Source organism: Saccopteryx leptura, chromosome 3, assembly GCF_036850995.1.
Source record: "Saccopteryx leptura isolate mSacLep1 chromosome 3, mSacLep1_pri_phased_curated, whole genome shotgun sequence".
In the NCBI taxonomy this organism is placed as follows: Eukaryota; Metazoa; Chordata; class Mammalia; order Chiroptera; family Emballonuridae; genus Saccopteryx; species Saccopteryx leptura.
In genome coordinates this window covers 98,860,917-98,885,791 of record NC_089505.1, presented here as the reverse complement: position 1 = coordinate 98,885,791, position 24,875 = coordinate 98,860,917, and the positions used below count along the sequence as shown (strand labels likewise).

The 24,875-nt window shown below is 46.3% G+C and overlaps 1 protein-coding gene across 2 annotated transcripts; it reads right to left on the bottom strand.

The window, feature by feature from the left end:
• Positions 1-16,631: 16,631 nt before the first annotated feature.
• LOC136399750 (chymotrypsin-like elastase family member 3B) lies at positions 16,632-24,628 on the bottom strand. 2 transcript variants are annotated; one of them, XM_066375360.1, is made up of 8 exons: positions 24,504-24,628; positions 23,236-23,321; positions 20,200-20,297; positions 19,945-20,079; positions 18,749-18,885; positions 18,218-18,360; positions 17,447-17,599; positions 16,632-16,871 (listed from the first exon to the last, which is right to left on the bottom strand). In XM_066375360.1, the coding sequence occupies exons 1-8, from the start codon at positions 24,541-24,543 to the stop codon at positions 16,794-16,796; spliced, it is 870 nt and encodes a 289-aa protein (XP_066231457.1). In that variant the 5' UTR covers positions 24,544-24,628; the 3' UTR covers positions 16,632-16,793. The 2 variants fall into 2 exon arrangements, with proteins under 2 accessions (XP_066231457.1, XP_066231458.1); XM_066375361.1 differs by having other exon boundaries at positions 16,632-16,722; positions 24,504-24,621.
• Positions 24,629-24,875: the final 247 nt, after the last annotated feature.

Genomic DNA, 24,875 nt, shown 5'->3' with positions numbered 1-24,875 from the left:
GTTTCCAGCTTCAGAAAAATGCAAAAAACAAAACAAAAAAAAACAAAAACAAAAAACAAAACCAGCCTGACCAGGTGATAGTGCAGTGAATAGAGCATTGGACTGGGATGCGGAGGACCCAGGTTCAAGACCCTGAGGTCGCCAGCTTGAGCGCAGGCTCATCTGGTTTGAGCAAAGCTCACCAGCTTGGACCCAAGGTCGCTGGCTCGAGCAAGGGGTTACTCGGTCTGCTGTAGCACCACGGTCAAGGCACATATGAGAAAGCAATCAATGAACAACTAAGGTGTCGCAAGGAAAAACTGATGATTGATACTTCTCATCTCTCTTCGTTCCTGTCTGTCTGTCCCTATCTATCCCTCTCTCTGACTCTCTCTCTGTCTCTATAAAAAAACAAAACCAAAAGAAAAAACTGTTGCTATTGACATACTAGTTACTCAAAAAATTAAATTACTAACTATATAATTTTTAAAATTTTTATTGAATTTATTGGGGTGACACTGGTTAATAGAATTATATAGGTTTCAAAAGTATATGATAATTTATTCTTTTTTTCAAGTTAGAGGAGGGCAGCTTGATGGACTCCCGCTTCAGCCCCAAGACCGGGATCCACCTGGCAAACCCCCTAAGGGGCAATGCTCTGCCCAACTGGGCCAATTGCTCCTTTGCTCCACAACCAAGCTATTTTTAGCACCTGAGGCAGAGGCCACAGAGCCATCCTCAGTGCCTGGGGCCAACTTGCTCAAACCAATCAAGCCACAGCTGTAGGAGGGGAAGAGAGAAAGAGGGGGAAAGATTAGAGGGTGAAGAAGCAGATGGTCGCTTCTCCTGTGTGCTCTGACTGGGAATTGAATCCAGGTTATCCACACACTGGGGCAATGCTCTACCACTAAGCCAACTGGCCAGGGCAAGACTATATGTTTTTTTAAGATACTCCCTAGAAATAAATCTTTATTTATCAAACTTGTTTGGCATCTATATTCAAAGATAAAACAATCCTTTTAAAGAATCTTGGCTCTGAGGCCTGGCCAATTAACTCAGTTGGTTAGAGCATCATCCCAGTACACCAAGGTTGTGGGTTTGATCCCCAGTCAGGACACATACAAGAATTAGCCAATGGGCCTGACCAGGCAGTGGCGCAGTGGATAGAAGGTCGGACTGGGATGCGGAAGGACCCAGGTACAAGACCCCGAGGTCACCAGCTTGGGCGGAGGCTCATCTGGCTTGAGCAAAAAGCTCACCAGCTTAGACTCAAGGTCGCTGGCTTGAGCAAGGGGTTACTTGGTCTGCTGAAGACCCACAGTCAAAGCACATATGAGAAAGCAATCAATGAACAACTAAGGTGCCGCAACAAAAAACTGATGATTGATGTTTCTCATCTCTCTCCATTCCTGTCTGTCTATCCCTCTCTCTGACTCTCTCTCTGTCCCTGTAAAAAAAAAAAAAAAAAAAAGAAAGAAAGAAATTAACCAATGGGGGGAAAAAAGAATGCCTGACCTGTCATGGCACAGTAGATGAAGCATTGACCTGGAATGCTGAGGTTGTTGGTTCGAAACCTGAGGCTTGCCTGGTCAAGGCATATATGAGAAGCAACTACTACGAGTTGATGCTTCCTACACCTCCCTCCCTCCACTTTCTCTCCCCTCTCTCTAAAATCAATAAATAAAATCCTTAAAAAAAAAATAAATAAATAGCCTGACCTGTGGTGGTGCAGTGGATAAAGTGTCGACCTGGAAATGCTGAAATTGCCAGTTCGAAACCCTGGGCTTGCCTGGTCAAGGCACATATGGGAGTTGATGCTTCCAGCTTCTCCTCCCTTCTCTCTCTCTCTCTGTCTCTCTCTCCTCTCTCTCCCTCTCTGTCTCTCTCTCCTTCTCTTTCTCCTCTCTAAAAATGAATAAATAAAATTTTTTAAAAATTAAAAAAAATAATAAATAAAATCAACCAATGAATACATAAATAAGTGGAACAACAAATTAATGTTTCTCTTTCTCTCTCTCCCTTCTTTCCTCTCTCTCTAAAGTCAATAAAAATAAATTTTAAAAAAGTCTTGGTTCTGGGGTGTAAGGCCAGTTGCCGTGGCCACCATCACAACAGCCTGGCCTATGCAGGTTCACACTGGATTCAGACAGATGGTAATGAAACAACAGAGCCACGAACTGGTGGGCCATTAGCTTTAATCCTAGCTTGCACCTGGCGGGCAAGTAAAAACACACACTGGGCTCCAAAACCCACTCATTCAGTGCTGACAAAGCTACTGACTTGGATCTGAGTTTCCTAGAATCAAAGGTTTCTAGTTCACCAGCCTTATTCACCTCTGGTCCCCATCTCCTTCTCTCTGCACAAACTGGCTTTTCCTTCAGCACTCCGCCATCTTGGCTGCCTCTCCTGGCCTCCTCCACGTGGTCTTTCTCTGCTCTCCTCTCTGCTCTCTCCTCTAATGCTAATCTCAGGAACTGAGAGAGCAAGCTCCCGGTCTGCCCCCATTTTATAGTGTAGAAATCAAAACCTGTAATCCAATATACAAATAAGGAAGTCTCTAATACAAAGTCACCTATCTGAGGCATGGTGGGATTGCACCACCCCACATCAAAAAGGGTGGGAAAGGCCTGACCTGTGGTGGCGCAGTGGGATAAAGCATCGACCTGGAACGCTGAGGTTGCCTGTTCGATACCCTGGGCTTGCCTGGTCAAGGCATATATGGGAGTTGATGCTTCCTGCTCCTTCCCCTTCTCTTTCTCTCTCTCTCCCCTCTCTGAAAATTGAATAAATAAAATCTTAAAAAAAAAAAAAAAAGGGTGGGAAAGGCTTAGTCCTAAAACCAAGCCCCAGGCTACAAGGATCCTGCCTGCCCACAGCCGGCCCCCAATACACATTAATATCACCTGGGCAACGGGCCTCCACGTGGGCAGTCCCATCTTTAACAAAGTGAGCATAATATATTTTATCTGCCCAACATGGGGATTGTAGCAAAGCCCTGTTTATAGATGCGGGCCTCAAACATTTACTTGCCCTATGTCTGTATTCATCAAAAGCTGCTTCATCTGTGTCATAGTAATCATAGACATTCATAATACCAGGTTTCAGAGGTGTCTTATAGCATGGTGAAGAAAAAGCTCAGTGTCTCATTGGTCACCTGGTCCACATAAGTCAAGACATTGCGCTCTTTAGTCCTGATCCTGCGGCTAGATAGTTCAAGCATATTCTCTGTTTGTTTCACTGGGAAAAAACCAAATATCGGCCCTGGCCGTTTGGCTCAGTGGTAGAGCGTTGGCCTGGTGTGCGGAAGTCCCGGGTTCAATTCCCGGCCGGGGCACACAGGAGAGGCACCCATCTGCTTCTCCACCCCTCCCCCTCTCTTTCCTCTCTGTCTCTCTCTTCTTCTCCACCCCTCCCCCTCTCCTTCCTCCTTCCTCTCTGTCTCTCTCTTCCCCTCCCGCAACCGAGGCTCCATTGGAGCAAGGATGGCCCAGGTGCTGGGGATGGCTCTATGGCCTCTGCCTCAGGCGCTAGAATGACTCTGGTTGCAACAGAGCGCGACGCCCGGATGGGCGGAGCATCGCCCCCTGGTGGGCATGCCGGGTGGATCCCAGTCGGGCGCATGCGGGAGTCTGTCTGACTGCCTCCCAGTTTCCAGCTTCAGAAAAATACAAAAAAAAACCCCAAAAAACAAAACAACAAATATCATCTTTAAATTAGTAATTACCATGTTGGAGACTGCTACCCTGTGTAGCAGTCTTGTTGTGGCTTCTTCTTTTCCAGGGGTCCCCAAACTTTTTACACAGGGGGCCAGTTCACTGTCCCTCAGACCGTTGGAGGGCCGGATTATAAAAAAAACTATGAACAAATCCCTATGCACACTGCACATATCTTATTTTAAAGTAAAAAAACAAAACGGGAACAAATACAATATTTAAAATAAAAAACAAGTAAATTTAAATCAAGAAACTGACCAGTATTTCAATGGGAACTACGGGCCTGCTTTTGGCTAATGAGATGGTCAATGTGCTCCTTTCACTGACCACCAATGAAAGAGGTGCCCCTTCCGGAAGTGCAGTGGGGGCCGGATAAATGGCCTCAAGGGGCCGCATGTGGCCCGCGGGCCGTAGTTTGGGGACCCCTGTTCTTTTCTCCTTAGTTATAGGACTTTTCTGTTCAGCTAGATTTCAGGCAGTTCTGAATGATGGTTGTTCAGTAGTTTAGTTGTAATTCTGATGTGGTTGTGGGAGGATGTGAGTATGCATTTACGTAGTCTGTCATCTTGACCAGAAACCTTGACTATATGAGTTTTATTATTTGTTGATTTTAGGGAGAGAGGGAAAGAAAGAGAGAGAGAGAGAGAGACAAACACTGATCTGTTTCTATATGTGCCCTGACTAGGGATTCAACCTGCAACCTTTGCCTATCAGGACAATGCTCTAACCAATCGTGGTATCTGGCCAAGATAATGACAGTATGTGATTTTTAAATTTTTTATTTATTGAATTTTAGAGAGAGGAGAGAGCCAGAAGGACGGGGAGCAGGAAGCATTAACTCATAGTTGCTTCTCGTATGTGCCTTGACCGGGTAAGCCCAGGTTTTTTTTGTTGTTGTTGTTGTTTTTAATTTTATTTACTCATTTTTAGAGAGGAGAGAGAGAGAGAGAAACAGAGAGACAGAGAAGGGGGGAGGAGCTGGAAGCATCAACTCCCATATGTGCCTTGACCAGGCAAGCCCAGGGTTTCAAACTGGCGACCTCAGCATTTCCAGGTCTACACTTTATCCACTGTGCCACCACAGGTCAGGCAAGCCCAGGTTTTTGAACCAGCAACTCAGCATTCCAGGTCGATGTTTCATCCACTGCGCCACCACAGGTCAGGCATGTATGTGATTTTTAAAGAATTTGAATCGTTGAGACTTGGAGGTTAAACAAGTGGAAATTAAGTTATTGATAAAGTTGTTAGCACTTTAAGGCAAGATTCCCTAACTCTCTGTTGCCCATATATAAGGAAGGTGTCATAGCAGTTCTCAGTCTCCTCCTGGTGCTGGGTAGAGGGCCCGAGGACATTCTGCCCAGCCACTGTATAGAATTTTACACATATTGTTGTAAGGTACCAAAAAGCTGAAAATTGATATTGATATTCTGGGAGGAAAGGTCAGGCTTTAGGAAGGGGAGGGAGAAGAATGTAGAAGTTTCTGGCTTGCAAGAACAATGGGTCATTCAGTTTTAAATCTAAAATAATGGTTAACCTAGAAACTTCTCTTTCAATAGAAGGCAGATTTTTTTTTTTTTTTTTTTTACAGGGACAGAGAGAGTCAGAGAGAGGGATAGACAGGGACGAAGAGAGACAAGAAGAATCAAACATCACTTTTTCGTTGCGACACCTTAGTTGTTCATTGATTGCTTTCTCATATGTGCCTTGACCGCAGGCCTTCAGCAGACTGAACAACCCCTTGCTGGAGCCAGGGGCCTTGGGGCCCAGCTGGTGAGCTTTTTTTTGTATTTTTCTGCCAGCTGGTGAGCTTTTTGCTCAAGCCAGATGAGCTCGCGCTCAAGCTGGCGACCTCGGGGTCTCAAACCTGGGTCCTCTGCATCCCAGTTCAACACTCTATCCACTGCGCCACCACCTAGTCAGGCTAGGAGGCAGAATTTACATACCACCTTGCATTGACTGTAGTTCCTCCCCCTCCCTGGAATCTTCAGGGTAAAATACCTCTAGGCTAGTGAGGGAAGATGAACCCTGAAAGATTTGTAAACATCTTTCATTGTGTTACCTTGAAAGTTCTTAATGTTTCTGTGTATCCCCTAAACAAATGTTACCAACTTGTACCATGAGGTCATGCTCTCCCCCACCCGTGTGTGATCAGGGTATATGAACAGCCCCTGAACTATTTTTGGGACTGCACGATTTGGACCTGCAGATGCCCTGTGTCAGCCATATGCGGCTGGCATATTTAAATTTTTCTTCTCTAATAAAACTTCAAAATTCATCTGGACTAGGTGTCTCTACGTGAACTCGATGAAGTGAGAGGTACAGTGCCTTTCAGAATCTGGGGTGCGGTACTTTATAACAATATGACTGCCCTTTATCCTAAAATTATTTTGGAAAATTGTCTAAGGGCTCTTCCCTGATCCATTAGGAAGAAGTACTCAGCTTTTGTAACCCTGCTGTGCCTTGGGAACACCTGACAGTTATATATATCACCTGGCACTGTCTGTCTAACTAAATACAAATAATTAACATACGCTGATTCCAGAATTTCTCCCACTCTCCCCTACACTCCCATGACACAGCAGTCTCTTCTCTGATTGACGCAGTTTCTTCCTGGCCCTCACTCCCAACTTACCAGACCAATTCTTGGGTTTTTGTAGGAGCTGGAGTGGGGGGGGGGGCGGGAGGAGAGTTTTGGTTTTGTGGGAGAAACTTGCAATTCCAGGAAGGGTTTTTGGGAGAAAAATGTGGGGCAGTTGAAATATATGGAGATGGTGGATTGGAAAAGAAAAAACAAATGGAGAAGTCTTGGAGAGCAATTTGGCAATTATAAAGTTGCAAAAGAACACCCCCCACTCAGCAATTGCGTTTGTTTCTCAGAATATACCCTAGAGAAATTCAAACGTGCACCTAGAGATATGTCCAAGGACATTCATTGAGGCACTATTTGCAATCACAAAAAAAGTTGGCCCTGTTGTGAATGTCCATCAGTAGGAGGAGAAAGATAAATAACTAGTGTTGTTATGCAATGGGCTACTCTACCAAGCCAGCCGCAGTGATCTAGAGGTGTAGAAATCAGCCTGCGACCTCAGAAACATAATGTTGACTAAAAGAAGCAAAATCATCCACATGGCATAAAGCCCTGCATGTGTTTTTATTTATTCTATTTCATGTGGGAGACTGCAAGCTGACAGGGTCCTTGCAGTTTAGATTTGTAGGGGACAGAAGTGTGGGGGACTGGCAGTAAGCTGACAGGGTCATTGCCCATTCCCCACTTCACTTGCTTGATTAAGTTGCTAAAGGCTAACTAAGCTCTTCCCTTCAACCTCTGACTGTTTGATTAAGTTGCTAGAGGCAATTTACAGGCCCTTCCTCTCACCCTTTGTTTGTTCTGCTGTTGGTTGATTTCAGTAATGAATGGTGGGGTGATTCCTTATGCCTTAAGAGGATTCCTGTTTATGCCTCAGATATGTAACTTTGTATAGGAGACTTCCTTATTTGCATACAACTCTGCACAATATAATAAAGCAAACCAGGGGTTTTGCTTTGCTCTGGCTTGCTATCAGCTTGTAGAGACCTCCCAATCCCGTACTTCTTTTCTCTGAGTTTATTTCTTCATTCTGCACCATTCTCACTCAGGATCTGGACAATTATGAGTTGCTCTGGCCTACTGCAATTTCAAAATTTTTTTAAAATTATGGTTCACATTCAATATTATTTTGTATAGTTTCAGGGTACAGTATAGTTGTTAGACAATCATATAATTTACAAGGTGATTCCACTGGTATTTCCAGTACCCACCTGGCACCATACATAGTTATTACAATATTACTGACTCTATTCCCTCTGCTGTACTCTGCATCCCCCTAACTATTTTGTAACTACCAATTTGTAATTCTCATCCCTTTCATTTTTTTCACTCAGTCCCCCAACTCCCTTCCCCTCTGGCAACTATCAGTCTATTCTCTGTATCTTTGAGTTCATTTCCATGCATATATTTTTAAAAACTCAAACAATGCAATATATTGTTTATGAATATTTATATGCACAATATAAATATAACAGCATGGAGTAGAAGGATATAAATCAAACTCATTTTTTTTCAGTCAGGATCAGTTAGGGCAGGGGTCAGGAACCTATGGCTCACGAGCTAGATGTGGCTCTTTTGATTGCTGCATCTGGCTCGCAGACAAATCTTTAATAAAAATAATAATAACATTAAAAATATAAAACATTCTCGCCTAACTAGGCAGTGGCGCAGTGGATAGAACGTTGGACTGGGATGCGGAGGACCCCAAGGTTGCCAGCTTGAGCACGGGCTCATCTGGTTTGAGCAAAAAGCTCACCAGCTTGGACCCAAGGTCGCTGGCTTGTGCAAGGGGTTACTCGGTCTGCTGAAGACCCACAGTTAAGGCACATATGAGAAAGCAATCAATGAACAACTAAGGTGTCACAATGAAAAACTGATGATTGATGCTTCTCATCTGTCTCTGTTCCTGTCTTCTGTCCCTATCTATCCCTCTTTCTGACTCTGTCTCTTTAAAAATAAAATAAATAAAATAAAAAATAAAAATATAAAACATTCTCATGTATTACAATCCATTCATTTCCTACAGCTCATATTCATGGTTGTGGGTAGCTGGAGCCAATCACAGCTGTCCTCCGGGACAACACCAAATTTTTATTGGATAATGCGCAACATATATGGGTCGTTGTGAGGTCAGGAAGTAAACTTCCCTCCTTTTAATCAAGTAGTCAGCTTGCTAATTGCAGAAACCCTTTTGATGAAGATGGCTAAAAGAAAAAAAGATGAGGAGTGTTGTACTTTTCAGCAGGAATGAACAGAGGAATTCACCTTTGTGAAGAGAGCAGGTTCTGCAGTGTGTCTAATATGCAATGATAAAATTGCATCGATGAAATGGTCAAATATAAAGTGCACTTCAACACACGCCATACTACGTTTGTATCGAAATATCCAGTGGGGAAAAGCAGGAAGAAAGCATGTCAAGAGCTACTGTGCAGAGTGCAAGCTAGTCAGCAGCAACTCTGTGTTTGGACCCAACAAGGTGACTGAAATTTCACTAGCTTTGCTGGTGCTTTAGCAATTGTGAGAAACGGAAAGCCATTCACAGATGGGGAGTATGCCAACACATTCATGCAGGATGTTACCAATGAACTTTTTGACGACTTTTCAGATAAAGACAAGATAATCAAACAAATAAAAGACATGCCTCTGTCGGCAAGAACTGTTCACAATCGTACCATCATGATGACAAATCAAATTGAGGCAACACAAGTGAAGGACATAAATGCAGCACCATTCTTTTCTCTCGCTTTGGATGAGTCGACAGACATAAGCCATTTATTCCAGTTCAGCGTGATTGCAAGGTATGCTGTCAGTGCCACACTACGTGAGGCAAGTCTTGCTGTTTTGCCTATGAAAGAAACAAGAGGGGTGGATTTATTCAAGTCTTTCACTGAGTTCACTAAAGACAAAAATCTACCAAAAAAAAGAAGAAAAAATCTACTGACGGATAAACTTATTTCGGTGTGTACTGATGGTGCTCCGTGCATAGTGAGGAGAAACAGAAGATTCATAGCACTTCTTCGTGAACATGAAAAGAGACCCATCCTAAGTTTTCACTGCATCCTACATCAGGAGGCGCTTTGTGCTCAGATGTGTGGCAAGCAGCTTGGTGAGGTGATGTCGCTGGTCATTCGGGTGGTCAACTTTATTGTTGCCCGAGCTTTAAATGATTGCCAGTTTGAAACACTGATGGATGAAGTTGGGAATAATTATCCTGGTCTGCTTCTGCACAGCAATGTGTGTTGGTTGTCAAGAGGGAAGGTGCTCAGCCATTTCGTGGCTTGTCTGAGTGAAATCCAGACTTTTCTTGAAATGAAAACTGTCAAGCATCCTGAGTTAGCTAACACTGAGTGGCTCCTGAAGTTCTACTATCTCATGGACAAGACTGAACATCTGAACTAGCTCAATGTGAAAATGCAAGGCATTGGAAATACAGTCTTATCTCTTCAACAAGCAGTGTTTTCATTTGAAAACAAGCTGGAACTCTTCATCCCCGACATTGAAATAGGTCGTTTACTACACTTGAAAAACTGGGAGAGTTTAAAGATGCATGCACAGCAAGTGACCCTGCTCAACATCTTGATCTCCAGCAGCTAGCAGGCTTCACATCTAATCTCCTGCAGTCATTCAAAGTGTGCTTTGGAGAATTTCGTGAGCGTAGTCATCTTTTTAAGTTCATCACCCATCCACACGAGTATGCAGTGGACAGCGCCGACCTGAGTTACATCCCCAGTGTCTCCGTCAGAGATTTTGAGCTACAAGCTGCTGATCTGAATGCCTCAGACATGTGGGTGAATAAGTTCAAGTCACTGAATGAAGATTTGGAAAGACTAGCACGACAGCAAGCAGAGTTGGCGAGCAAACACAGTGGGGAGAAATGAAAAAACTTCAACCCGCGGATCAGCTGATTGTCAAAACTTGGAACGCGCTTCCGGTCACATACCACACACTGCAGCGTGTGAGTATTGCTATGCTGACAATGTTTGGCTCTATGTATGCATGTGAGCAGTCTTTCTCACATCTAAAGAATGTTAAGACCAACCTACGATCACGTTTAACGGATAGAAGTCTCAACACCTGCATGAAGCTTAACCTCACCACATATCAACCAGACTACAAAGCCATCAGCAAAACTATGCAGCACCAGAAGTCACATTAATGGTAAGAAGTACTTTATTCATCATTGGTTAGCAACAGCATAACAACATTATTAAAAAGAATTCAGAGATTCATTGTACTTTAAAAGTGTTGGTCTGGCCCTGGCTGGTTGGCTCAGCGGTAGAGCGTCGGCCTGGCGTGCAGGGGACCCGGGTTCAATTCCCGGCCAGGGCACATAGGAGAAGCACCCATTTGCTTCTCCACCCCCCCTTCCTCTCTGTCTCTCTCTTCCCCTCCCGCAGCCAAGGCTCTATTGGAGCAAAGATGGCCCGGGCACTAGGGATGGTTCCTTGGCTTCTGCCCCAGGCGCTAGAGTGGCTCTGGTTGCAGCAGAGCGATGCCCCAGAGGGGCAGAGCATCGCCCCCTGGTGGGCAGAGCTTCGCCCCTGGTGGGCGTGCCGGGTGGATCCCAGTCGGGCGCATGCGAGAGTCTGTCTGACTGTCTCTCCCTGTTTCCAGCTTCAGAAAAATACAAAAAAATAAAAAATAAAAAAAATAAATAAAAGTGTTGGTCTTACATAAAATGCACACATATACTTGTATTTAGTGTTAAACATATTTTATGGCTTTCACGGAATTACATTTTAAAATATGTGGCATTCATGGCTCTCTCAGCCAAAAAGGTTCCCAACCTCTGAGTTAGGGCCGTGCTTTGGTAACAAACACCACAAATCACAGTAGATGATAAGACAGTGATGGGCAATCTTTTGAGCTTGGTGTGTCAAAATTCGCCAAAAAACCGAGCATAACTCGGGTGGTGGGTCACTTCAAGAAAAAAACCATAATTTCATGATATTTATAGTTTAAATAACAAAAATGTATAATTGTAATATATAACAATTATAAATATAATGTAGTTAATAAAACAAAAACTAATTATTTAACTTACCTGCTTAGTGACTTCTTTGTTCATTTGTCAGTCGGTTTCTTTTGTTGATCTTGATATTATTTAACTTGTGTGGGGTGCCGTGAACTAAGATAAGTGAGGGGAAGGGGAATTCTTTAACTAACCTGCCTATTAGTGACTTTTTTGTTGCTGAATTTCATTGGCTAAATCTTCAATTGAAGGTTAGTATTTTGTACACTTCAAGCCCAAGCAAGCACTACTAACTTCATCTGTCAATTTGCTTCTTTTGTTGGTTTTGATATTATTTAATGCTGAGAATAAGGTCTCACAAAAGTACATAGAGGAAAAAATTGTGAGGAAAGCCATTGCTATATTTTTCAGGGTGCTAAAAGTGTCTGTTAATCGGTTCCAGGCGCTCCAAATTTCCTGTTCGTAGTGGCACTCCTCTTGATTCTCCAAGCGGCATCTTTCTAGTTTCTCAAGCTTTGACCTCAAGTCGACAAACACCTGAGCCCAGATGCTGTCTTGAAATTCTGCAAGTTGCATCTTATGTAAATTAAGATGGCTGCTGCTATTTCTAATGGCGGAAACAGCACCCATAGCACAGGCCCTCACCTCTCCCAGCCTCTCCTCACTTATCTCAGTAATGATGGTCAATTAAAAATCCATGACACCCCAGAACAGTAGATTGGATGATGGTTGCTGTGGTTATGTGGTTGCTGGTAATGGCGATCACAGGGCCCTCAGAGATGCGTCCCCTGTGGCATTCCACTGCTCCCTGCTCCGCCGGCTGGAAGTGAGGTCAAAGATCCCCTAACGGCCTAACTGGAAGTCCCAGAACTAGATGCTGTATGCCGGAGTTCTGTTGTTTTGGCCTACAGACCTCCGGCACAGAGTGTCTACACCAGTGTTTTTCAACCAGTGTGCCGTGAGACATGGTCAGGTGTGCCATGGGGAAATTAAACATGGGTCCCCAAACTATGGCCCGCGTGCCGGATACGACCCGTGGAAGCTGTTTATCCGGCCCGCCGCCAGCCTCCTCCATCCGAACATAAACATTCCCCTCACAATCCCTCCAGCTATCAGCGACAGGAAGAGTGGAGGCACAGGGAACGCTCACTGGCCAATCACCTTCTAGGATTCATCCCGACCACTAGCGATGAACCAATATGGGCTGCCGCGCACTTGTCATTGTGTGGCCATAGCGAGTAGTTGAAGCTGCTACTCCTCCCCATGGTCCCGATTTCTAAGATTATTATTATTTATTTATTTTGTTTTTTTTACAGAGACAGAGAGAGAGAGTCAGTGAAAGGGATAGACAGGGACAGACAGACAGGAACGGAGAGATGAGAAGCATCAATCATTAGTTTTTTGTTGCGCATTGCGACACTTTAGTTGTTCATTGAATGCTTTCTCATATGTGCCTTGACCATGGGGCTACAGCAGACTGAGTAACCCCTTGCTTGAGCCAGCAACCTTGGGTCCAAGCTGGTGAGCTTTTGCTCAAACCAGGTGAGCCCGCGCTCAAGTTGGCGACCTCGGGGTCTCGAACCCGGGTCCTCTGCATCCCAGTCCGACGCTCTATCCACTGCGCCACCGCCCGTTCAGGCTGGTCCCGATTTCTAATCCTGGTCAGGACTGGAGGTAAATGTTGCCACCACTAGATGAAGCCTCAGCCTCAGCTGGTTTTGTCTATCCTGATGGTGTATATAGATATTTGACCTTTTTCTTTTTAAAAGAGGCCCCCGCAGAGGGTGATATACAATGCATCACAATGTTATCTAACTTTAAAGCTAAAGTTTGCTGATCTTCCTTTGGACAGTTTTTGGTTATCTGTTGCCAAGGAGTTCCCCATTCTGGCCAACAAAGCTATTTTGACATTGCTCCCGTTTTCAACTACATATCTATGTGAGCTGAGCTTCTTAAGCTTGACTGCGATAAAAACTAAAAACAGAGAGAGACTGAGAACTATTGAGGAAGAGCTTCGTGTGTGTCTTTCTACCATTCCTGCCAGGATATCCCTTTTGTGTTCATCGAAACAGGCCCAGGTTTCACACTAAGTGAGTATAAATACATTTAGAAACTATATTATTAACTATATGTATAATATGTACTGTGTTAGAGTGTCATTTTGTGTCATTTTGGTAGGTGGTGTGCCCCAGGATTTTGTAAATGTAAAAAATGTGCCACGGCTCAAAAAAGGTTGAAAATCACTGGTCTACACTACAGCAAATGTTTTATCCTTGGCTACTGCACCTGGCCATGCAGGAGCCGAGGATGAAACGTCCTTCTCGGCATGCGGCCCCATACTTCTCTGGTATGTGGCCGCATGAAGCTGCGTGTCATCAAAAATGGCTACGCGTATCATAGGTTTATCATCACGGTGTTAAGAGCTTATTTCTTGTTTGTGCCACATGTCCAGCAGGGGTCAGCAGAGGCTCTGCTCCTTGTCTCCTAGCTCTGGGACCAGCCTGACCAGGAGTGACCAGTTGCCAGAGCAAAGGGAGAGAGCATAGCAATTCATCTTGTCTCTCAGATCTTCTCCTTGGCCAGAGCAAGTCACATGGCCAAACCCAGCTTCAAGGGGGCAGGCAAGAGCTAGCCTACTATGTTCCCTAAAGGGAAAGCAGAAATAGGGTTGATGACCCCACACCCATGATGTTGGTGACCCCTGGGAAGAGTACAAAGGAGCCTCTACTTTAACTGTAGTTATCAATTTAGAAAATACGAAGCAAAAATGTGAAATTTGTTAATTCTAGATGAAAGCTACCTGGGTGTGTCCTATATTATTTGCTATGTTGTACCTTTTAAACTTTCAAAATTAGAAGTGGGAGCAATGGAACATTAATATTAAAAATTATAGTCTGGCCTGACCAGGCGGTGGCACAGTGGATAGAGCATCGAACTGGGATGCGGAAGACCCAGGTTCGAGACCCCGAGGTCGCCAGCTTGAGCGTGGGCTCATCTGGTTTGAGCAAAAATTCTCCAGCTTGGACCCAAGGTCGCTGGCTCAAGCAAGGGGTTACTCGGTCTGCTGAAGGCCCATGGTCAGGGCACATATGAGAAAGCAATCAATGAACAACTAAGGTGTCACAATGTGCAACAAAAAACTAATGATTGATGCTTCTCATCTCTCCATTCCTGTCTGTCTGTCCCTGTCTATCTCTCACTCTGACTCACTCTCTGTCTCTGTAAAAATAAAAATAAAATTAAAAAATTAAAATTAAAAAAAAAATGTAGAAAAATTATAGTCTGGCCTGACCAGGCGGTGGCGCAGTGGATAGAGCGTCAGACTGGGATGCGGAAGACCCAGGTTCGAGACCCCGAGGTCGCCAGCTTGAGCGTGGGCTCATCTGGTTTGAGCAAAAATTCACCAGCTTGGACTCAAGGTCGCTGGCTCAAGCAAGGGTTACTCGGTCTGCTGAAGGCCCACAGTCAAGGCACATATGAGAAAGCAATCAATGAACAACTAAGGTGTCGCAATGTGCAACAAAAAACTAATGATTGATGCTTCTTATCTCTCCGTTCCTGTCTGTCTGTCCCTGTCTATCCCTCACTCTGACTCTCTCTCTGTCTCTGTAAAAAAATTAAATTAAATAAATAAAAAATTATAGCCTGACCTGTGGTAGCACAGTGGATAAAGCATCAACCTGGAATGCTGAGTTGGCCGGTTCGAAACCCCAGGCTTCCCTGGTCAAGGCACATACAGGAGTTGATGCTTCCTGCTCCTCCCTTTCTTCTCTCTCTCTCTCTCTACTCTCTCTCTAAAAATGAATTAATAAAAAATAATAAGAAAAATAAATTTAAAAAAATTATATATGTGTGTTCTCACTGGGACCGTATTTCCTTTCACAGCATTCAGGAAAAACATGAGTAAAGGAATTAGTTGTTTTTGTTGTTGTTTTTTATTTATTTTTTACAGAGACAGAGAGTGAGTCAGAGAGAGGGATAGACAGGGACAGATAAACAAGAACAAAGAGAGATGAGAAGCATCAATCATTAGTTTTTCATTGCGCGTTGCAACACCTTAGTTGTTCATTGATTGCTTTCTCATATGTGCCTTAACCGCAGGCCTTCAGCAGACTGAGTAACACCTTGCTGGAGCCAGCGACCTTGGGTTCAAGCTGGTAGGCTTTTGCTCAAACCAGATGAGCCCGCACTCAAGCTGGCGACCTCGGGGTCTCGAACCTGGGTCTTCTGCATCCCAGTCCGACGCTCTATCCATTGCGCCACTGCCTGGTCAGGCGAATTAGTTGTGGGGTTTTTTTTTGTATTTTTCTGAAGCTGGAAACGGGGAGGCAGTCAGACAGACTCCTGCAAGCGCCCGACTGGGATCCATCTGGCACGCCCACCAGGGAACGATGCTCTGCCCATCCAGGGCGTCACTCTGTCGTGACCAGAGCCACTCTAGCGCCTGGGGCAGAGGCCAAGGAGCCATCCTCAGCACCCAGGCCACCTTTTGCTCCAATGGAGCCTCGGCTGCGGGAGGGGAAGAGAGAGACAGAGAGGAAGGAGAGGGGGAGGGGTGGAGAAGCAGATGGGCGCGTCTCCTGTGTGCCCTGGCCAGGAATCGAACCCGGGACTTCCGCACACCAGGCCGACGCTCTACCACTGAGCCAACCGGCCAGGGCCGAATTAGTTGTTTTGAATGTTGCTTTTGGTCACGTGGCAGCAGTCTTGGACCTCAATAACAGCTTAAAGGCTTCCGGCCTCATTGCCAGCATTGCATGAGAATCTGTGTGTGCGTCTGTCCGCAGGGCCCTACAAGGGCTCTCCCCAGGTTGACCTACTCACCTCTGTACTGAACTTTCCACAAGGAAGGTGCTAGTAAATGTTTTAATGGGTTTTAATATGTTTATTTATATATAAGTAATGTGCTATTTCAGGGCAAGACCCACATCATCTTCCCCCACTGAGTCCTTCTCTGGAACAAGGAATGAATGTTTGTTGAATGAATGATGACTCTAGTCCTCTTGCCCCAACCCATCAGTGAAAGCAGAAAACACATGGCCCTTCCTGTTCCACCTCCATGGACCCTCCCAAGGAGCTGGCAGAGTCAGTTTTTCTGCAGATTCTACCGTGTTTTTTGGCCTGCCTTAACAAGCCAATGATTGTGTGTGGCTATAGAAGGTGACCAACTTCCCAGAACTCTCCCAGTTTCAGCACTGAAAGTCCTGTGTCCTGGGAACCTCCTACTCCCAGACAAACTGGGATGGTTGGTCACCTTGTAGCAACTCCCTGATTCTCTCTGGGTCTCATTATTTTTTTCTCATCTTCATACAAGAAGGCTACACTTTTAGGAAAGGGCTGGAGAGGAAGAGGTAAGTCAAATAAGGAAGCAAAACTCAAGTTTGGATTTTCTAAAAGATCTTTATTATTTTATTTGCAGAGTATGGATTCGTACTGTCACCCAGGCCTTGCTTCTAGTGGCTTGCCATGGTCTGTAAAAATGGGGGGGAAACCCAGATCGTCTAGTTAAAAAGCCAGGTTCTGAAGCCAGATGGAACTGGGTTCAACTCCAGCCATCCCATTCATTAGCTGTGTGACCCTGGGAGAGTGACTTGACCTCTCTGAGCCTCAGTTTCTTCATCTGTATAATGGGGGGGGGCAATCATAGTAGTCACTGCATGGGTTTTTTTTTAATTAAACTATTAACTAAGATGCTCATTACAGTGCCTGATACATATTTTAGTAGTTAATAAATGGTAGTTATTACTATTACAAACATTATTAATCCCTCGATCATTCACCCCCAGCTGATATTTGCACTCTCACTGGGGCCTGAGCTTCTCCTATCACAGCTCATCATTGTTGCTCATTTAATTATCTGTCCCCCCACGAGGCAGCCCTTGGACACACTGCTTTGTCCTTCATGACAAGAAAAGAACTGGACCAGAGGAGACACTTCATAAACACTTGTTTAAATAAGTTCAGCAGAAGTCCAAAGCTCCACCCAGAAGCCATCAAAATTCTTGGGGCCACACTGTAGCAGAAAACATCCCCAAACCCTCTGGAATGTCACCAAGGGCCCCTTCACTACTGACCTAGGATCCTTTGAGCCCTTCCTTAGGATCTGCTGTTCTCACCCCCTCACCCTTCCCCTCGGCACTTCTTGGAAGAGCAGCACCTGGAGCCCTCCTATCTAGCAGCTAGCCACCTGCTCACCTCCTGGATCCAGTCGTTAAAGGCCGAGACACGGGTGAACACAGTGGGCTTCTTGCGGGTGTTGCAGCCGAAGGCAGAAACAAAGCTGGTCACACCATGGACCTGCCAGGAGCCATCTGCAGCAGGGCAGTTAAGGGGTCCTCCAGAGTCACCCTGGAATGGTCAGAAAGCAGTGGGGGGTTGAGCCAAGTCTGAGCAGGAATTGGTTCTGACTTTAGGGATTTTGAAAAACCCGTATTACTTGACCTGTCTGAGCCTCAGTTTGCTCATTTGTGATGGAGAATAGTATCCATCTTATGGGATTTTGTGAGAATTAAATGAGATGACAGATATACAATTTTTAGCACAATGCCTGGTAGAAAGGAAGCAATCAATAATGGTAGTTCCCATTATTCACAACATGTTATGGTTAATACTCACTTATATTACAGTGGTTGTTTGGTTTAAGTATAACTTCAGGACTTTAGAGGTCAGTATCCCTTACTGTGCTGATGGGGAAGCCTGAGGACCAAGGAGGGACAGTAACTTGCCCAGGTCAAGTCAGTGTGTGAGTTAGGAGTAGAATTCAAAGGTCATGACTCTAGGCTGGGGATGTGTGTCTAGACTAAGTGACTTCCTCCCAGTCCTGCTTGGCCTGGAGGCTGAATGGGGCAAGCAGGCAAGATTCCTCCTGCGCCTTCAGAGCAGACAGCAGTGGTACCCCAGGACCCAGCCTGCCCAACTGAGTAAGTGTAGCCCAGCACCCCCGCGGGCAGATGAGAGCTGACTCACGTTGCACCCGGAGCGGATGTCCCCACCGGCACACACCATGGTCTTCTTCACGGAGGTGCCCCACCAGTCCCACTTGGAGCAGCGCTCATGGTCCACCACGGGCAGCAGGGCTTGCTGCAGCTTGTCGGGGAGTGGTCCACCAGCTGTGGGGCAGAGAGTGCTGATTCAGGGGCTGTGGGATGCAGGGTTTGGGCTGGGTTTGGGAGTCAGGGCTGGGAGCCCCTGTGTGGGATGGAGGGTTGGAGGTAGGAAGCTCTTCTGATGGGGAAGATGGGGGCTCTCTTCCCACCAGGTTACATAACCCTATCTGCTCTGTCTCCCTGCATCCCTAGCACCTGTCACTCAGGAGACACTAAAAATGTTCAATTGAACATATTCAGGTTTGGGAGTGTCAGGGGAGAAGGCTGCTGCTGGAGGAGGAATGGAAAAAAAACATGCAAGGCCCAGTCCTGGTGTTGCCTTCCACCCTGGCTCCCAGGCCCTGTCTTTCTGCCCACTGTCCCTGTGGCCGGGTGGAGGGGCAGCACGTACTAGAGAGCCGGCCCCAGCCGCTGATATAGCAGGGCGCCTCGTTGGGCAGGATGTCGTCGGCAGGAGGGAGGCAGGCAAGCTTGACTGAGTCTCCCAGCTGGGCAGGGCGGGACAGCTTGATGAGGGCGATGTCATTGCTGGGGAGGAGGGAAGAGTCACGCGATCCCGATCCTCCTAGTACTCCAGCCAGGCCAAGCCCACCTCCCAACCCTTGCTCCAGATATTTCACTTCCAACTCTTCCCTTCCCCTCTCTCTTTCCCTCAGGGGCCCCCTCAGCTTCCTGCTCACCCTTGGCCTTCACAATTGTCCTCGGCTTTTACCCCAGTGGTTCTCACACTTTAGCTGCATCAGAATCACCAGGAAGGCTTGTTAAAACACGGGTGCCTGGGCCGCACCCCAGGGTTTCTGATGCAGGGGGTCTGAGTGAGTCTCAAAAATTCTCATTTCTAACCAGTTTGCAGGGGATGCTGCTACTGCTAGCCTGGGGACCATGCTGTGAGGGCCCCTGCTTGTCATCCACCTGCTTCAGCTTTCTTCACTTAACCCCAGGGCCCCACGAGGACAGGTCAAGGTCCTCATGGCCCCTCACTCTTGTCCTACACTTTCAGGTGTTCTGCACTCTTCTTGGACCTTCCCATCAGAAAATGCTGGGCCATTCAGACACACAGTTTTGCATATGGTTGAGGGGCTTGAGAGACCCCACGTTGTGTCCTCACCTAGTGATTGCCTCCTTGAACTTTATAAACACCCAGGAAGCCCAGAAGTTCATCCTTGAAAGTGGTAAAACTAAAGCCCAGTGAAGGGCAGTGACTTAGTGTTTCAGCCTGGCTCTTATCTTAGTTCAGTGCTTCTCCTTTTGCCCTTGGTCCCGGGAACCCAGGATGCACTGAATGATATGTATTGAATGGAAGAACCCTTGGATTTGGGAAAGCAGGTTCCAGAGGAATCCTGGGTTCCGAAGCCAACTAGCCAAGTGGCTTGGGAGGAGTTCCTGCCTCTCCTGGGGTCCTGATGTCCCCTCCTTAGGGAGAGAGGTTTGGTGTAGGGTTCTGCTGGATCTGACCCTCAGCATGTGACCTGGGCACAGGTTGCTGGACTTAGCCCCTCTGACCCTGGAGTCTTCTTAGAATTGGCTTTGGGTTACAGAGGGATGAGTAGAGGATCTCCTAGGTCCCAGGCCAAAGAGGTTACTTACCCACAGGCCACACAGTTGGGGTTCCAGAGTGGGTGCACAAAGAGGTCCTCGGAATTGATGGGGATCACCTGTTCGGGGCCCTCCTTCTCAGCCCGGTCATACTCTCCCAACACCACCTGGTAGGTCTTGGAGCTCCTGCCAGTGGAGGTAAGGTTGGTCCAGGCCTAACTGGCCCCCTTCCCTCCCTCCCACGGCCACCCACCACCCTGGCTTGCCTACATCACATGCAGGGACAGGGCAACTGAGAGAACTCACGAGACGCAGTGGCCCGCAGTCATGACCCAGTCAGGGGCAATGAGGCTGCCACCACAGGTGTGGTGAAAGGTGCCATTCTTTTCATACTGCAGGGAGATCTGGGGGCCAGAGAGGGAGAAAGATAAGCAGTTTAAACCTCACAACAAGGTTTGCTACCGATAGCTGTATAAGTTGTGCATTGTACAACTCTGGAGGACATCATTCACGCAGGAAAGAAATATGCAGTGCTCAACCTATACAGCTGCTCATGGTGGCCCTGTCATTAAAATCACATTCTGACGATCCAAAGCCCTCCAACCACCAGCTCTATGACCTACCTGGGCATCTGAACATTTTCTGTCCTCTAACCTGTGTCAAGAGGCCCAATGCCCTCTGCTCTATCAGGACCCCGTTCTTCTGAACCCCAGTTCTTCCAAGGTTCTTGGGTCCTCTGAAGCACCACCTGCCCCAAGTCCTTTGCCTCTCTCCTCATTTTCTACATTCTGATTTTCTTTTTTTTTTTTTTTAATTCATTGATTTCAGCGAGAGAGGTATGGGGAGCGGGGAGAGACAGACAGGAACATTGAGCTGTTCCTGTAGGTGCCCTGACCAGGGATCAAACTGGCAGCCTCTGTGTTTTAGGACAAGGTTCTAACCAATCGAGCTATCTGGCCAAGGATACATTCTGATTTTCTTTCTTTCTTTTCTTTTTTTTTAGAGAGAGAGGAGAGACAGAGAGAGAGAAGGGGGGAGGAGCTGGAAGCATCAACTCCCATATGTGCCTTGACCAGGCAAGCTCAGGGTTTCGAACCGGCGACCTCAGCATTTCTAGGTCGACGCTTTATCCACTGCGCCACCGCAGGTCAGGCACATTCTGATTTTCAAAAGCTCCATCTGAACCAGGGGTTTGCCACAAACCAGCGTGGCTAGTAATTCCAAGTCCTGAGTGGGAACGGTGTGGAATTAAGAAAATAAGCTTAGTCTGACCTGTGGTGGCGCAGTGGATAAAGCATTGACCTGAAACGCTGAGGTTGCCGGTTTGATATCCTGGTCAAGGCACATATGGGAGTTGATGCTTCCTGCTCCTCCCCCCTTTCTCTCTCCCTTCTCTCTCTCTCTGCTCTGTCTAAAATAAATAAATGAAATCTTAAAAAAGAAAATAAGCTTAAAGGGAAAAAAAGGATGGGCTCAGGAGGACTCTGCAACGGGAAAGACAGCTTGCCAAAGGTGAGTCTCCACCCCCCTACCGCTTTACTTATAGGGCAAAGTGAAGTCACTAGCAAGTCAAAGAGATCATTAAAACCAAGTCACATTTCCAAGGCAACCCAAGAATTCTCCCAAGTGCAGAAAACCTCCACCATACATAACATCTTAACTTCAGGAACTCTCCGAAGGACACGGAGGATAGGACAAGTAGAAACAATCCAGCATCACAGCCAACATGGAGGTGTGGAGAAAAACTTAGCCTTTAGCAATTAAACCAAGCAAGTGAGGTGGGGGGTTGGGATGAGTGCAAATACTACTTAGCTTCATAGCCAATATGGAGGAGTGAGGAGGAGAACTTAGCCTTTTGCTAAGCCTCAAACTTGCAAAGGGTTTGCCACTTGCAGTCTCCCACAGGGGTTGGCAAACTATAGCCCGTGGGCCCAATTGTGCTTATGGTCTGTTTTGTATATAAGGTTATTGGGAAACAGTTGTCACATGCATTCATTTACGTATCATCTATGGCCACTTTCATGCTACAATGGTAGAGTTAAGTCATTGCAATAAAAACTATATGGCCAACAAAAGCTAAAATAGTCGCTCTCTGGACCTTTATAGAATCAGTTTGCTGACCCTGCTGTAAACCAGTGCCATCCAATAGGACTTTCTGTGGTGATAGAAATGTTCTATATTTTGGCTGTCCAATATGGTAGCCACTAGCCACTGGTAGCTGTTGAGCATTAAGCCACTGAATTTTTAACATTATTTAATTTGAATTAATTTGAATTTAAATAGCCACATGTGGCTAGCAGTTACTGTGTTAGTCTAGTGAGTCTAGCCCTCTGTGCCTCCTTCCCTGACTTCTGTAAAGCTTTTCATTCTTTTATTGCTCTTAGACCTTATAGCCCTTTTATACAATTCAAGAAGTCTAGAAAGGAGTCCCCGGCCCTGGCTGGTTGAGTCAGCGGTAGAGTGTCAGCCTGATGTATGGAGGTCTCTGGTTCGATTCCCGATCAAGGCACACAAGAGAAGTGACCACCTGCTTCGCCACACCTTCCCCTCATCCTTTTCTCTCTCTTTCTCTCTCTTCCCCTCCAACAGCCATGGTTCAGTTAGAGCAAGTTGGCTCTGGGCACTGAGGATGGCTCCATGGCCTTGCCTCAGGCGCTAAAGTAGCTCAGTTGCCAAGCAACAGAGCAGTGACCCCAGATGGGCAGAGAATTGTCCCATAAGAGGCTTTCCAGGTGGATCCCGGTTGGGGTGCATGTGGTAGTCTGTCTCTCTGCCTCCCCATTTCTCACTTAGGAAAGAAGGATGATAAAAAAAAGAGGAGTCCCCAAAATTCTCCCCACCATACATAGATAGAGCCTAAAATTCTACTTTGTGCACCAATCCTTGGGTTTAACATTGCCCTCTCCAGGTTCTATTTTTTTGTATGTGTGCAGATTCTACTTTAAGAAAATATTAATTTTACAGACAGAGAAGAAGGGAGAGAGGGAGAAACATCAATTTATTGTTCCACTTATCTATGCATTCATTAGCCAATTCTTGTATGTCCCTTGACCCGGGATCGAACCCACAACCTTGGCATATCAGGATGAGCTCTAACCAACTTGAACTACACAGTCAGGACCCAGATTCTATTTTTAACTTGCAAACAACCAGTGAGGGTTGCAGGTTGAATGGGAAATACTTCCACGTCAAATAGATTGCCCAAGGGTTATCTGACCTTTGAAAGCTGAAGTGAATACCAGGAGCAAAGCAAAGCAATGGGGTTAAGACTGGATGCCTTTCAGTCAGAGTATGAGGAACAGAGTCTATGGTGGGAAATAGTGCCGCCGGTAATGCTCTTACCTGCCAGGGCCAGCTGTAGGGGACCGCATCTTCACCATTGACCACACGACTGGAAGGATTGTAAGAAGGCCGGCCACAGCCCGAGGCTGGAAGGGAGGTAAAGGTGTCAGTCAGCCAGAGGGCCCCCAAAAGCAAAGAAGCAGCTTGGGTCTCAGTCCCAGCTGTGCTACAAATTAGCTGTGTGACCCCATGCTAACCCCCTTCCCTCTTTGGACCTCAATAGTGGCATCAAAGAGTGAGCATTTGGACTAGAGAAGAGTCCCAGGAGTCCAACAATGGACATGAGCATGTGGTGTCTTCCCATGGCAACACTGAAGGGTTTGGTTCACTTAGAACAGTGCCTAGCCTGACCTATGGTAGCGCAGTGGATAAAGTGTCGACCTGGAACGCTGAGGTCACCGGTTCAAAACCCTGGGCTTGCCTGGTCAAGGCACATATGGGAGTTGATGCTTCCTGCTCCTCCTGCCTCCACTTTCTCTCTTTTTTTTATCTCTCTCTCTCTCCTCTCTCTATAAAAATTAATAAATAAAATCTAAAAACAAAAAAAACAACAACAATAGAACAGTGTCTAGAGCCTAAGAGCCTTTGAGAAGTAATGACTATTCTCATGAAGAGAGGTGACTTGGGAGAAAGACTGCCCGAGTTCAAAGTGCAGCTCTGCCCCTTGTTCTAAGATGGGCTACTTTACTTCTCTAAAGATCAGTTTCCCCATAGGCAAAGGGGGATAATAATACTACCAACCTCATGGATTATTGTGAGCAGCACATGAAATAATAGAAGAAAACATTTTTAACATTCTTCCTGGCATATAGTAAGCATTCAATTAACATTGTCTGTCACCATTACTGTCAGTCAAATAAAGTGACCCCTGAGCTGGAATGTAATATGGCGGAGAGACCAGGAAAAGGTTAGATCACAGAATATGAAGTGGGGTACAGAGATTGTGAGAGAAGAGTTGGAGAGTTAAGTAAAGAGGCAGAAATTTCAACCTAAGCAGTCTAACCACAGAGCCCAAACTCTTCACCATTGGACTGTGTTTACTGCCCCCACTGAGGACTCCCACCATAGCCCTTTGAATCTTTCCCCAGAGCTGGTCCATCCACGGCTTCCCCTCCATTATCCTGCTCCAGCACAAAGCTGGAAGTCCCATGAGCATGCCCTAGGTACAAGCTGAAGATCCTCTCTTACAGATGTCAGGTTCATGAGACCCAAGACGGACTTCAAGGGCTCCCAACCCAGTGAAGTGCAGACACAGACTGGGGTCTTACCAAGGGCCACCAATAGGAGAAAACTCAGCAGCTGGAGCATTGTGAGTTCTGAGTTGATAAGAAAGTGACCCAGAATCTGAGAGGCTAATATAGGGGCAGAAGGTAGGTGGGAGGGCTGGATGGGGCCTCATTCCTGGAACAGGTGACGGAAGGCCAGGTCTCCCATGGTCCAAGGCCATGGCCCGACCCACTGCAGATGGGGGGATGACAGCCAACGGCAGGACCCAGAGTTCTTCACAATGCCACCTGTGTAGCTTCATGAGGGAACTCTGTAGCTACACAGGTGGCACTGAGCGGCCTGCTGATAACAGGAGAGGGGGAAGGAAAGTTCACATCAAAACCAGCCAGCCTCTTCCAGGAAAGAGGTTTAAA

Bases quoted from the DNA above. Each gene is read 5' to 3' on its own strand.
- LOC136399750 (XM_066375360.1), bottom strand. From the start codon at position 24,543: ATGCTCCAGCTGCTGAGTTTTCTCCTATTGGTGGCCCTTG. The intron at 20,298-23,235 runs GTAAGAGCATTA...TCTGGCCCCCAG, and splicing joins CCTACAGCTGGCCCTGGCAG to ATCTCCCTGCAGTATGAAAA. The intron at 18,886-19,944 runs GTAAGTAACCTC...CCTCCTCCCCAG, and splicing joins CCCAACTGTGTGGCCTGTGG to CAATGACATCGCCCTCATCA.